This window comes from Brienomyrus brachyistius, chromosome 13 (assembly GCF_023856365.1).
Source record: "Brienomyrus brachyistius isolate T26 chromosome 13, BBRACH_0.4, whole genome shotgun sequence".
Taxonomy (NCBI): domain Eukaryota; kingdom Metazoa; phylum Chordata; class Actinopteri; order Osteoglossiformes; family Mormyridae; genus Brienomyrus; species Brienomyrus brachyistius.
This window is the reverse complement of record NC_064545.1, coordinates 18,471,074-18,484,317: the sequence shown is the minus strand read 5'-3', so window position 1 is coordinate 18,484,317 and position 13,244 is coordinate 18,471,074. Positions and strand designations below refer to the sequence as shown.

The window sequence follows — 13,244 nt, the reverse complement described above, 5'->3', positions numbered from 1 at the left end:
CTGTCTTTTGTTCTGTAGACATATACTTATCCCCACGGAAAGAAGTGCTTGGGAAGACATCAAAGACACTTCTGGGTTTGACTGGAGGACACTAAGCCGTGTGTCTCTGCAATTCGCTAAGCTTCGCAGAGCGACGCAGGAAGCTCCTGCTGCAGTGGGTGATAATCTATTTTAGGTCGCCTGCTGCTGCAGGCTTAATCTTAAGAAGATTTCTATTGGCTTTTTTTTGCCATAATGGGACTTTCATGCTTGAAATATCGAGGACTAAAAGAATTTAGTAGCTAAACCTACATGACAAACTATAATTAGAAGACAAAGTAACAAGAAATATTCAAGGAAATATAAGTTTCATTTGTTGTTATGGCTTTGTAGCCACGGCGCAAGTCATATGGCCTTTACAATCCTATCTTATTATGAATGTTAAAATGCATATGTTAAGAGTTAAGACTAAGCCACAGGCTTTAGCTGAAGGCTACGACAGACAAATTAGTGTGTGTGTATGTATATATATATATATATATATATATATATACACACACACACACACACACACACCGTTGGTAATGATTATGCAGGGTTGTTAACTCACGCATCCGGCATCGCACTCACGTTTTCTGACTCTCACGCTCATGCAAGAAATCTCACAGCAAATGTATATTATTCTATCATAAACTTAAAATTAGCTACATCAAAAGCACTGAGGTAGTTTGCAAATTCTACAGACTATTGATAAGGTAATAAAACTGCTACATACATGTAAATGCTTGTGTAGAACTGTCTCGAATTGAAAATCCCATGTCAACCAGCTGAAATTGGCAACACTAAATTATGTATGAATAATATGTCTATTCAAATAGCACACGATGCATATAACCCTAATACATTACAGGTCCATAATCTCTAGTAAGCACGAGACTTGTTTGCCCACTGTAACCAAATTAAAAGAATTCAAAGAATTAAAAGAAGCTGGTTTAGAACAGGTTCCAGCTCCCAAAAAAACGCGGGAAAGACGAACGGTTCAGCGTCTTTTCCGGTCAGCGTTCTTCCGCTTCCGCTCCCATCATCCTGTGCGCGCAGCTGGCATGGCGTCTTACTGCTAAGGAAGGCGACGGTCTCCGTGGAAGCGGTTTCGGGCAGCGGCAGTTCGTGTGAAACTGGCCAGGTATTTGGCACATGACCAGGATGTATGATACTTGTATGAGCTCGCCTGACTTGTTAGTGCGCTAAGCATTATGATTAGCTTTGTTTTTATTTATCGGTTCTTGCATAGACAAGTGACGGGAAAACCCATTGTCGGTGCTCCCCTGATGTGTGTAAACATGTACGTTTAACAGCAATGCATACCTCCAGGTTGCTGGTCCAGTATCATTTTAAGGTCGTGTTAGTGTGCTTCAGTCATCAATTGGTCATCTAAAGGCGAATTTTTCTTTCAGAGGACATTGCATTTCTGAAATTGAAGTTGGACGACTAAGACAAATATGAGCACTCAAGTAAGCCAGCCATATAATGCACTAGATATATACAGTGTTTTTTCCTGCTAGCTCTGGATGTGCAGATAAACGTTGATGCATTTGAGCTGTAACAACTTAAGAGGCACTTAACAGCATCTTGATTTTTTTTCTTTTTTTTTTACAGTATAGTATACTTTTCAAGCAAGAACATGGTAGGTGGCTTTTTAATCAATTTCTGTATTTCTCATATAACAGCCTCTTTCTCCCCTTTATACATGCTGGTGTTGAGATTGTGGGTTGGGCATTTAATTTATGCACATGATAGTAGTTAATCGTGATTTATGGTTTTTCGATTTGATGCCTCATCTCTGTGCCCCGGTTTCCTGCTCCCCTCCAATGCAGCTCATGATGATGCCATCTGGTCGACAGCATGGATGAAAAGCAAGATAGACAACTCTGAGACAATTGTCACTGGTTCCCTGGATGACATGGTCAAAGTCTGGAAATGGTATCCCACTTTCAATTCTGTCCTCCCTGGGAAAGTACCACGTGGTGTAAGCAAGAAACTGAATTTCTGAATGGATAGGTGCTGGATTAAATACAATTGAGCAAAGATTTTTCTGAATTGCTTGGACACATTGTCACTGTAATTCCAAGCTGTTGCTCTACATTTGAAGTTCTGGTTCTCTTGCTAACAGCAAAGCCACATTAGTTGTATTGCAATGTGTCCGTCCAGCTAACTAGTTCAGTCTGGTGCTCAGATGGCATCGAACACTTGCCGTTCTTGCCCTTTCCAGGTCCGATGAGAAGCTGGAGCTCCAGTGGACACTGGAAGGCCACCAGCTAGGGGTGGTGTCCGTGGACATCAGCCAGAACGGAGCCATCGCAGCTTCCAGCTCCCTGGATGCACACATTCGGTTATGGGAGCTAGATACAGGAAAGCAGATCAAATCCATGGATGCTGGCCCAGGTTAGATGCATGTATTACCGGGGATAAGAAATGCGCTTTTGTTTTGGAGGTTCGACCAATCGCACAATAGGATGACAACAGAATGACAACTTATCGCCTCTATTCTTTGTTATTCAGCAGCAACTGTTGCTTGCCAAGGAACGTACTTTAGTCTGGAGCTTAAGAAGGATGTTGTCATCTACAGATGGAATGTCTCTTTCATTTATTTGAATATGAGTGACCTGGAGTAAATATTAGCCATTCCTCTGTTGTGTGTATTTCTTCATTTTAGTTATTGTAGTTTCTTCTGTGGAATGTTCCTCGTTTAAGTTTTGTTCCCAAGAGCACCTTCCGGTTTTCTATCCTGACCAGTCTCGAGTTTTGTACTGTAACCTTCATGAGCAATGCAAGTTCATCAACTTCCCATAATATCGGTGTAGGCGTGCGAGTTTCATTTGTTTCGTTCTACCCACCCTCAGGCTTATTCACGATTACAGAATGTGCTTGTCGTGTGTAAAAGATGGCAGAAATATATGAAAAGCTAGACGTGTTAATATGCCTGTAATATCATTTCATAGATGATTGAGTTAGTGCCAGCTGTTCTTGTACTTTGCCGTTGTGGTTTTCTAAGTAACACAGTCACCCTAGAGTCTGACGCCAGCTTTTTTTTTTGAAATCTAAAACTACAACAGTGTTGCGTTTCCCAATTGTCCTCTGATGACATGAAATGTGTCTCTTGCAGTCGATGCGTGGACCGTAGCTTTCTCCCCTGACTCCAAATACATCGCAACGGGAAGTCACTTGGGGAAGGTCAACATCTTCGGCGTTGACAGTGGGAAGAAGGAGTACTCGCTGGATACCAGAGGGAAATTCATCCTGAGCATAGCCTATGTAAGCATCATCCTCCTGTGTGTTATTTAATTTTTATTCAATCCAAATCAAAAAGTCAGACAATGAAATGAAACTTCATTTGCAGTTTGCAGAAGTAGGAGCACAGCTACATTGCAATGCTCCTTTCAGCATATCTCATCTTGCTCTCCTTTGAGACAAACAGATCTTGCTCTCCTTTGAGAGTAAAGCTTGGGGTCTTAGTGCAGGATCAGGCAATTTATCCAGGTGCCCTGGAACATTTTAGGGGGTTACGGGCCATGCTGATGATGTGGTTATTTTGCTGGTAACCTGATCTCCAGCACCCACCATTCATGTCTCAAGTTCACCCGAAAGATATGATAGAGAAGAGAAGTTCCAATGCAGAATGCCTGCTTAAAGCAAGGGATGCTGGGTATCCGCCGTTACCGGGACATCCCAGCCCAATGGCCATATTCAAGTAAAGCTGTTGCTCTGTTACTTAGCTGAACCAGAACGTCCCTTAAAGCTGTGGTTCTCTGTGTTTTCCACTGCTGTCTGTCGTGATGATCGCTGTAGGGCCAGAACCTTCCCTGCATCGGGATCCTTCAGGGTCAGAGCCCGTCACCTGTGGCCTGATTTTATGTTGCTTTCTGTTTTTGTTGAAACGCTGTCGTCAAACAGTCTCTGAGAGTGACAGAATACTCAGAAAATTCCCCCTTTGTGGTTTTTAGTAAATACTGTAAGCTAAAGTCAAGTACACAAGAGAAATAATTTATCTCTTTTTTTTGGCAGAGATTAGTCCTCTGGGAGAATTCTGGGGTTTTTTTCTGCCTAGAGGACTTAATATTCTGATTATCTAAAGCTGAGTACAGTATTGTGAAATAGAAATCCAAAGATTTCGGGCTGTGATGAGCCCATTGCTGTCTTTAGCTGATGATTTGGCTTTCATGCTGTGAGGTTTTGCCTTCTGTAGCTTGTCGTTTTAACTAGCACTGTGACAGGCTTTTTGACCTTACATTAAGTGTGCTGAAAGTGGGCATGAAGAAAGGACCTCCTGGTCCTTGCCCTGGTCATCTTCACGTCCAGCTGGGTTCAGAGACTCATTGGTCAAATTGGTCTGAATTGACAGCGGATGGTTTGAGATCTTCAGCAGCTAATGAGATATAGCTAATAAAACTGGGACCACTCTATATTTTTTTAAGTCTGCATTTTTAAATCCTGGTTTAATCCTGCTTCTGCTGGCAGAAGGTTACAGTGCGCAGCAGGCTGCTTCCAGGCTCAAAGTTTCTAAGACAGCAGTACATAAGAACAAAGTGAAGCAGGAGACATTGGCAATAACCAAAGACCAGCCAGGTAAAGGGCAGAAGCGAATTTCTAATGCCAGAGATGACTGTCAACTTGTCTAGCAGTGCTTCATAAATCGGAGGATGACCTCAAGTGACCTTCAAAAGGGGTGGGAAGCAAGTTCATATCAGGCTGCTAGAAGCAGAACTGAAGACCCATAAAGCAAGAAAGCAGCCGTAGATGAGAAGCAGGGAAGAGCCAGGCTGAAGTTTGCAAAAAATTAATATTTTATACAGGTGCTTACGCGTATATTGAGAAATGAGTGAAACTGAAAATTTTGGTGTGGTCTGAATTTTTTCCGTTGTATAAGAAAAGATAAAGCCTCGTGCCCATTGCTTCCGGGATAGGCTCCGGACCCCCCGCCACCCAGTAGGATAAGCGGTTTGGAAAATGGATGGATGGAAGAAAAGAAACTTTATTGATTTGCAAGGAAACAACATATTGTCTGGATGTCGGGATATATCGTGATGAAAGGTTACACACAAAGTGACGTCCTCTTCAGGTGATCCCAGAGAATATGCCTCATTGATCTAGGCTGTGGGAACTCCATCGTATCCCCTGACAACATGTGACGTGTAGCCCGAGTGATTGGACACATCTCCAGGATGCCCCATCTTGGATTTGGAAAGTGGCGTTTTCAGTGTTTTTTTTTTTTCCCCTGTTGAAACAAATGAAGAGCAGCCTTCTGGGCGCCATTTAGCCCAACTGCTCATTAAGCCGCACTTTCAGAACAGGCCGGCTTGTTCTTCGAGCTGCCCATTGACCCAACACAAAGAGAAACACTCCATTAAACTGCTGGGCGTAATTATCCGAGCAGGATCGTTCTGGGGAAAGGGCACTGGAGACATAACCGGCACATATTGGCCGTTTTCTCCTCTGTGAAAACTTTCTAAATGAGCACCGTGACCATACTCCACACGCACTGGCGCTGCCATGGCGACAGCAGAGCGGGCGGCCTGGTCTGGAACGCCGCAAGGTCGTTAGTGCAGATGTCATTAGGGTTTTGGTTGTTTCCTGGAGATGATTAAATGTGCAGTATCTGAACCAGTTTGCTTTGATTAGTGAGGTACAAAATCTAGTGCTGGGTTGGAATTTTAACCGCTCTCTGCTGCCCCATAGAGCCCTGATGGGAAATACTTAGCCAGCGGTGCCATTGATGGGATCATTAATATCTTCGATATTGCGACAGGAAAGCTGCTCCACACACTGGAAGGTGAGCTGACCCTGAAGGCAAGCTGGCCTGCTCTCCCCTCAATCATTGCTGTATTCTAAATACTCACTATGGTACCTTGGCGCCTCCACCGCTATCTCTGCCCAGCTGACGGCGCTGTCCCCCACAGGTCACGCCATGCCCATCCGTTCGCTCACGTTCTCGCCTGACTCCCAGCTGCTGGTGACTGCTTCGGACGACGGCTACATCAAGATCTACGACGTGTAGGTGCCGCTTCCCCAGGCTGGGAATTAATTCGTTTGGTGGTCTGGCCTTTCGTCTGATGATCGTTCCGGGCGGCGTACTGCACTCTCCCATGGTACTTTGGCTCCACCTGTCTGTGGATGGACCGAGCCGATGGAGCCCTGAGACACCAAACCCTTTTCCCTTTGCGAGACACACTCTGAACGCGTGTTATATGCGTCATAATCCTATAATTTGCCCTTTAACTCCTTGTGCTTATCATCTCCCATCCGCAAACAGTGGAATATGGAAACGCAGACCTCTGCTCTATATAGACATGTGGCTTTAAATTATTTTTTTTATGCAATCATATGTTTTATATATTTGCCTTGCAGGCAGCACGCCAACCTGGCGGGAACGCTGAGCGGACATGGTTCCTGGGTGCTTAACGTGGCATTCTCCCCCGACGACACGCACTTCGTGTCCAGGTGGGCAGCCGTGTTGGCGCCTGTCTCTCTCTCTCTCGCATGTTTTCCGTGCAGCAGGGGCCTCTGGCCTTCAGCGGAGGCTGCAGCCTCGGACCGGGCTGCGCCGGATGCATGGCAGGGGCTTCTCAGGCGCTTTGGGTCAATATGTTATAAATCAGCCCAGTTTGAAAGCCAGAACAGAGAGACGTGTTTCGGATCTTTGTGGGGCCCGGGGCCGTTTGTGTTTCTAAGCTCCGCTGGGGTATACATTCAGTTTCCTGTTGTTTTCATTGAGGTTTTCTTCCTGCCAAAACGGAGTATAGATCCCACTTCTAACATTTCGGTCCTAAGAGTTTTCAAATTTGAAATCTGGAATTGGGTTGGGTCCGTTACTTTGTACATCCGTCTTTCCCTCCCGTGGCTTTCAGTTCCTCGGACAAAAGCGTTAAGGTGTGGGACGTCAGTTCCAGGACCTGCGTGAACACGTTCTTCGACCACCAGGACCAGGTGAGGGAGCGCGTTGGCTTGGGGGGGGCCAGCGGTGAAAGTAGTCCCCAAACAGACGGATCAATCGAATGTGTAGCACAGTCTGTGAAAGTCTGTTTTTGGTGACATTTCCATTGAAAAGGGAAGTCGATGGACCCTCTTTATTAGTATTATACACAACTAAACAAATTAGCCCGGCATTAAATGTAGCCTGTTACCCTACAGTGATCCCTGGGGGGGCAGTGACATTGGCATGTTAGTAGCTGGAGTTCTGCATGAGTGATCAGGTGCTAGCGTTCCTTATGGGAAGGAGGTAACTAAAAATCATTCGAACCCAAACAGTTATGAATCTTGACGTTCGCGGGGAAAAGCCTTGGAGTAAACGACTGCAGTGCCGTTTGTGTGACTGTAAACTGCGGCAGTGATTGGGAAGTTGTAAGATCCCGTTAGTGGATTGCTAATCATTAATCATTAAAACGTCGTTAAGCATGATTTCTGCAGATACTGACAGAAAGTGCTATATGAGAAATTGATGGCCTGCAGAAGCTAATTTGCTGCTTCCTTCCACAGGTGTGGAGTGTTAACTACAACGGCGATGGATCCAAAATCATCTCGGCAGGGGATGACCGCGCCATCCACATTTACGACTGTCCCATGTGACCTCAGACCCAGGCGCAGTGGGTCACCAGCCCCCCCCCCCTTGCAGGCAGCCAAGAAGCAGTTTTTTTTTAAGATTTCATTTTCATTTGTTTTATGTTCCCTTCTGTGGCTCCAAAAGGGACAAACTAAATAAATCTAATATTTTTTATTTTTGTCGCTCCACTGTAGGTGAACAGTTTCTGTCCAGGACATTGGCTACTTTTACGCACAGTTTCCTGTGCGTTTCATAGGCCGTGTGCGTTGGAAGTCCCATGTCGACATACAGCGTCATACAAACCATAAACTGTTTAGCATTCGGTCTAAATCGAAGCAGAAAACATCCCGTCACTATTAGAAAGCAGTAACTAGACGGAGGGTACAGATAGGCCAATATCTACACCTTTATTAGAATAAAGTAACAATGCATCTTGGAAAATTGTGTACAGTTTCACGACAAATGTAACCTTATTATACAAATAGGGTTCATTGTCCTAAAATGAAAAAAGTGTCAGTGTAACCTACACTTACCAAAATAATGTAAATACTTAATTGTACATACAGAATGTAGGCTAGATGAAGCGGAAACAGAGGGAGGCAGCAGTATTTGTGGTGGATGGTTAGTAACAGAGGAGGAAGTAATTTAAAGGGGTTTACAGTGTACCTTACATTGTGCGCCCTCTACAGAGTGAATACTGACACTACATGGAAAAATTAAACCAGCATTTTGCCAAATACTGACAGAAGCACACAGTGACATCAGTGATGGGTACTGTACACTGGGGAAAGTTGGAGGGGGTGGGCATGACATGGACATGTTTAAGTATGTAGAGTGCTGGGCCAGAGTCGTGTGTCGATGTTTGGGGGCGAGCCAGAAGGCCACCCAATCAGGAGGCAGCAGCCAAACAGAGGACACTCCCACGATATATTCAGTACTGCAAACTGAGAGACCGAATCTCACACTAAGAGGGACCCCACCTAACTTGACACTGTGGATCCTTAAGTGACTGCCTTTCATCACACCTGGCCTTCAGGGATGCAGCAAGAATAACTACCACCCAACAATATAGAAAGTGTAATATTTAGTAGTTACATAGTCTTTACACCTCACTTTCTGAATCAAAACACAGATGTTGTCCCTTGGTAATTGGTATTTGGACCAAGCAGACTCAGGGAAGAGTTATGAGTGTTTAACTTCCACGGGCTACAGCTACATTCAGGAGTAAATCTGAGGAAGACACTGGCATGTAATAAATCTTTTGGGGTTGTTTCATGTCAGTGGGATTAACACTGGGTCTGGAAATCCAGTGAAGTGTTAACATATGGAGCAATGCTATTAGGCTGGGTTCAGCTGCTTGGAGTGATGCCCCGAAAGGTACAGGTAGTGAGCTGGGGAGGGGAGTAGATACCCAACGCTGCTATATGTATCCATTTCATCGCACGTGTATTTATTTGCAGTTTTTCCAGGAAAGCATAATTTCCCTTCAGCCAAAACAAAAAACATTTTCTCCATTGCAATGCTTAGAAAACCGAGTAATGTCTCAGAAATGCCACACCCTCAGCCTCCACTAGAGGGTGTCACCTTTCCTCGCTCCTAACTGAGAAGAAAGCCCTATGAAATACTGCTTGTGCAAAAAGCAAGAGGCTGGATCCACACCAGCCCCAGGAATGCCAACCTTTTGGCAACAGTGTCCCATCTCCCAAACTGCTGCTGTGTGTCACAATGGCGAAGGCTTGTAGACAGGGCAAGATTTCATCAAAATAAAATTCCTAACAATTTGATACAAATCAGATTTCATTTAGCAGAGCAGATTTGGGAACCATGACAGAAGAGAAGTCCTGTATCTCAGTTACTAACTTCCCTTAAAACCCCAAGTCACCTGCGATCTCAACCATCCAAGAAACTCCTTTTCATATGTAAGGATACCAGCTCGCCAGAACATCTACTAATCAATTACTGTGCTTATTTTTAGATTTAAATTCCACTAATTAATATATACACCTGCTGAAGAATTTCTATTAGTGACTGAAATTGACATCAAATTATTTTACTAATGCGTAAAAAAAAATCTTCAGAGGAAATCTTGCTAAAACAATTCAGAAAATGATTGAAGAAATTCCCCCCTCAAACAAGGATAAAACACACCCCCCTCCACCTCAGTGTCACGTTAAAACGTCACAAGGCAACCGAGTTTTAAAAGGACAACAGGTTGAGTAGAGCCAAGGACGTAGCATTGGGTCGCAGTTCTCTCTACCAGTGCCTTGAGTCCAACAGTTCTGGCCGAAGACTCAATTTCTTCAAGGTCTCGTAACCCACCACCATGACGATGGCCGTTGGCGTCGAAGAAATTATCCGGGCCGACAGGCCTTTGGTCATTCCCAGGAGACCCTCTTCAGCTAGTAGCTGCTTGAAGGTCTCGATGACTGAGGTGCGACCCTCCACCTGTCAAAATGGGGTCACAGAACTGAAAACTCACTGGCTTTTTGAATAACAACAAAAACATTTTACTACAGGCTGCTTAGCCCACCTAAACACATCAACCTTAAGATCCTATTTTTGATATCCTGTGTTACATTTACAAATGTGTGGAGCCCAAACCGAAAAGGGAGCCTGCAGACCGCTATCTTGAATGAACCAGCAGAGGGCGCACATACCTGCACTCTGGCCCTGACCACGTCCATGGGGTTGGTGACTGTGGAGGCAGTAGCAGCCGCCAGAGGCCCAGCCATGGCCTGTAGCACCAGGTGGGGGCATTCGCTGGGTGCCAGTTTGGAGAGCTGCTCTGTGACAGTGGAACAGACAGCTCGCTCAGTCAGTCACGTAGCTATGAATTCCAAAGGTGCCTCATAATGCAGGCTGCTATGATCATGCAGGCCTCTTAAAGTGCATGCAGGTGTGATGCAGCCCCTTTAGCAAGCAGTAACATAAGATGTCCTACTCTAGTTTCATAATACAGCTCTATGCCATTCATAGAGATTACATGTGAACTAGATACGTCAAAACATTTCAACAGCAATCACATTCCACACGCCATAACTTCCTATTACTTCCATATACATTTTTTCAGCAATTCTGTTAAAAAATATATGAATGTTATTTAAATGAGATGCTGAGATTTAAAATGGTGTTTTACAATATTATACGCAGTTAGATATCAGCTTACATTACAAGTTGATCATCCGACTGTCCAATTAGAGTGGATTTTTACCAGGGTTGGAGCCATTCCGGAATGCATTCATACAATCCAATCCAAATTAGGAAATGGAATTGGAGTTGGGATTAGGAAAAACTACGGGGAACAGAACTGGAATTGAATTTGAATTCCAACTCCAGTTCCATTTCCTAATTTGGATGGGAATCAATGCACGCATTCTGGAATGGACCCAACCATGAATTTTATCTCCTGTTACCTGCGTAGAAGTGGTAGAACGGCCACCAGACTGCGCTGTTTGGGATGTACGTAAGGAGAGATGCGACGTAGCCTCTGTAAAATCCCCGGAAGCCATCAGCCGCGAAGATCTGAACGATGATGTCCCTAGTCTGCCCGAAGGTAACGCGGTCCTTCCTGGCCGCCATGGCCATCTTGGGCTTGACCCTGAAGCGAGTGAGGTGTGCGCCTTGGCCTTGCATCATGAGCTGCTGGGAGACCACGTCGATGGGGACTGTGATGCTCTGAGCCACCAGGGAAGCAGAGCCACCTGCCACCAATGACTTGAGGGTGTTATTGGTGGAGTAGCTGGACACGTACTTTCGAACCAGTTCGTAGGTGGTGATGTAAGCCTGGCCTGAGATCAGCGTGAAGGTGTTGACCATGAAGCCACGGTAGAGTCCGCGCACGCCCTCTGTGCGTAGGATCTTAAAAAAGGCGTCAAAGGTGCCATTGTAGAGGGACTTCCCCTTCTGCACTTGCAGCCGCGTGCGGATGAGTGTAGCCGGGTACACGGTGGCCCGGATGGTCATGGTCATAAACACACCGAAGGAGTAGAACTTCTTCTTGTCCAAGTCCTCCCACTCGATGATCTGGATGTTGCGTTTCTGCTGCATCCTTGCTCCCTGAGGTACCGGGCATCAGACTGACATTTATGGTGTCTAGAGGACAATTAGCAGAACAGCATGTCAAGACAAGGAAGTAAAACAAATTGGGAAACATCCATATCTTATTCAAGACACACAAGAACTTTCCTCATAACTGCAAGACCCGGAAGTGTTGCTGAGAACCTAGAAAAGTCTACTGGAACTTAGGTACAGCGTTGCGTCACACAGCCAAAGGTCACCAACACATCTTATGAGGCAAATTCACCCCAAAGTTACAACCCGTAAATGTACAATGGTCGGGGGGACAGCAATTCACTCCTCCAGGCTGTTGACTCAGGAAGTGAAGCAATTAACAAAGTCTGCCTACAGTTATGAGCGGCGAATTTTCAGCTGGTCCAAGATCTCTCCAGCAGCATTTGCTCCTAATATCTTCCCAATAAAGACCTCACTTTCAGGACAGATTAAGGAATACCTCAGGCATCTTGTCAGAAGCCAGGGGGCCAACTGTCACGCATCTGGCATGACACTCACAGTATCAGACTCACGCAAATAATCTTACGGCAAATCTATATTGTTCCATTATAAACCTAAAATTAGCTACATCAAAAGAGTCAGATAGTTTGCAAACCCTACAGACTATTTACAAGGTACTTAAACTGCTACATACATGTTAATGTGTGTGCAAGCTTGTTTCGAACAGAAAACCTCACACCAGCCAACTTTGGTAACACCACAAAAGCTGCTGCCATTGAAAGTGCAGCTATATAAGGCAGCCTAACAGAAAGATGTTTGCAATCGCGGATGAAAGTCCCCCAGGTCCTGATTACCATCCTGGGCATGAAGCACGGTGCCCAGCGGCGTCCGATGGTTCTAAGTCCTTGTAAGCTTTGACACTTAGGAATAACACCACCACGGCCAATGAAAGTAAGGTCATTGGCAGGAAGCTGCAGGAGACACAAATCGACGTTTCTCTAACCTGCTACTGGGTCAAACACAGGACGCAGACATATTAACCCAGTAAGTTAAGAACGCGGACATGCTGCCTGTCCTTCCACACAGTGAGGCTCTCACACCTACCGCGTTAACTGCGGCCACCGAGCCAGCTAGACGGCTAGCTGACCACGTTTAAAAACACATCAGGCTTCACATGGCAAAGATCAAGCTCGGCGAAGGGACTCAGCGACGATATCTGGTGCAACCCAACCCGATGTCAGGCAGCGACACACTCGGTTCCCACACGGATCACGACGCCATTGCTTCTGACACGCCAAGGGTTGAAAGGTCAACCAGTTACAAATTAATATAGTTTTAAAAATTAATGTAATATAGTTTTTAAATGTAACCATGTAATATGTATACTACGTGTTCGAATATGATAATTACATAATGCGTTCTAAAAAAAATGTCTAAGAGCTTTTTGAGCTACAGCACGGTGACGCTACATGCTGCTGGTGGTCGTGTTTGATACCACGTGCCTGCAGCATCGTCCTGCGTGCGAGGTTTTTCCTCAAATTTTAAGGTGAACCAACAATGTAAATACATGGTACTAATTACATTATTATAAAACCGCACATTTTGGTTTTTTATTAGTTTCTGTGGATATTTGCACAATGTAAATTTTCTTAAAGAAATA

At 44.9% G+C, this 13,244-nt stretch overlaps 2 protein-coding genes across 2 annotated transcripts; one reads left to right on the top strand and one right to left on the bottom strand.

Annotated features, from left to right (window-relative positions):
• The first annotated feature begins 1,029 nt into the window (after window positions 1-1,029).
• wdr61 (WD repeat domain 61) lies at window positions 1,030-7,747 on the top strand. Its single transcript, XM_048972776.1, has 11 exons — window positions 1,030-1,162; window positions 1,434-1,490; window positions 1,636-1,663; window positions 1,854-1,959; window positions 2,249-2,421; window positions 3,143-3,291; window positions 5,713-5,806; window positions 5,934-6,027; window positions 6,382-6,474; window positions 6,882-6,960; window positions 7,510-7,747. Exons 2-11 carry the CDS (start codon window positions 1,479-1,481, stop codon window positions 7,597-7,599), a joined length of 918 nt encoding a protein of 305 aa, XP_048828733.1. The 5' UTR covers window positions 1,030-1,162; window positions 1,434-1,478; the 3' UTR covers window positions 7,600-7,747.
• Window positions 7,748-7,966: 219 nt separating this feature from the next.
• Window positions 7,967-12,872, bottom strand: slc25a44a (solute carrier family 25 member 44a). The gene is made up of 4 exons (XM_048972775.1): window positions 12,689-12,872; window positions 10,987-11,665; window positions 10,231-10,358; window positions 7,967-10,018 (listed from the first exon to the last, which is right to left on the bottom strand). Exons 2-4 carry the CDS (start codon window positions 11,618-11,620, stop codon window positions 9,827-9,829), a joined length of 954 nt encoding a protein of 317 aa, XP_048828732.1. The 5' UTR covers window positions 11,621-11,665; window positions 12,689-12,872; the 3' UTR covers window positions 7,967-9,826.
• Window positions 12,873-13,244: the final 372 nt, after the last annotated feature.

Coding starts and splice junctions, on each gene's coding strand:
- wdr61 (XM_048972776.1), top strand. Junction 3,292..5,712: donor TCATCCTGAGCATAGCCTAT/GTAAGCATCATC, acceptor GCTGCCCCATAG/AGCCCTGATGGGAAATACTT. Junction 6,475..6,881: donor GACACGCACTTCGTGTCCAG/GTGGGCAGCCGT, acceptor CGTGGCTTTCAG/TTCCTCGGACAAAAGCGTTA.
- slc25a44a (XM_048972775.1), bottom strand. CDS start 11,620: ATGCAGCAGAAACGCAACATCCAGATCATCGAGTGGGAGGACTTGGAC. Junction 10,359..10,986: donor GTTCTACCACTTCTACGCAG/GTAACAGGAGAT, acceptor CCACTGTCACAG/AGCAGCTCTCCAAACTGGCA. Junction 10,019..10,230: donor TGGTCAGGGCCAGAGTGCAG/GTATGTGCGCCC, acceptor CCATTTTGACAG/GTGGAGGGTCGCACCTCAGT.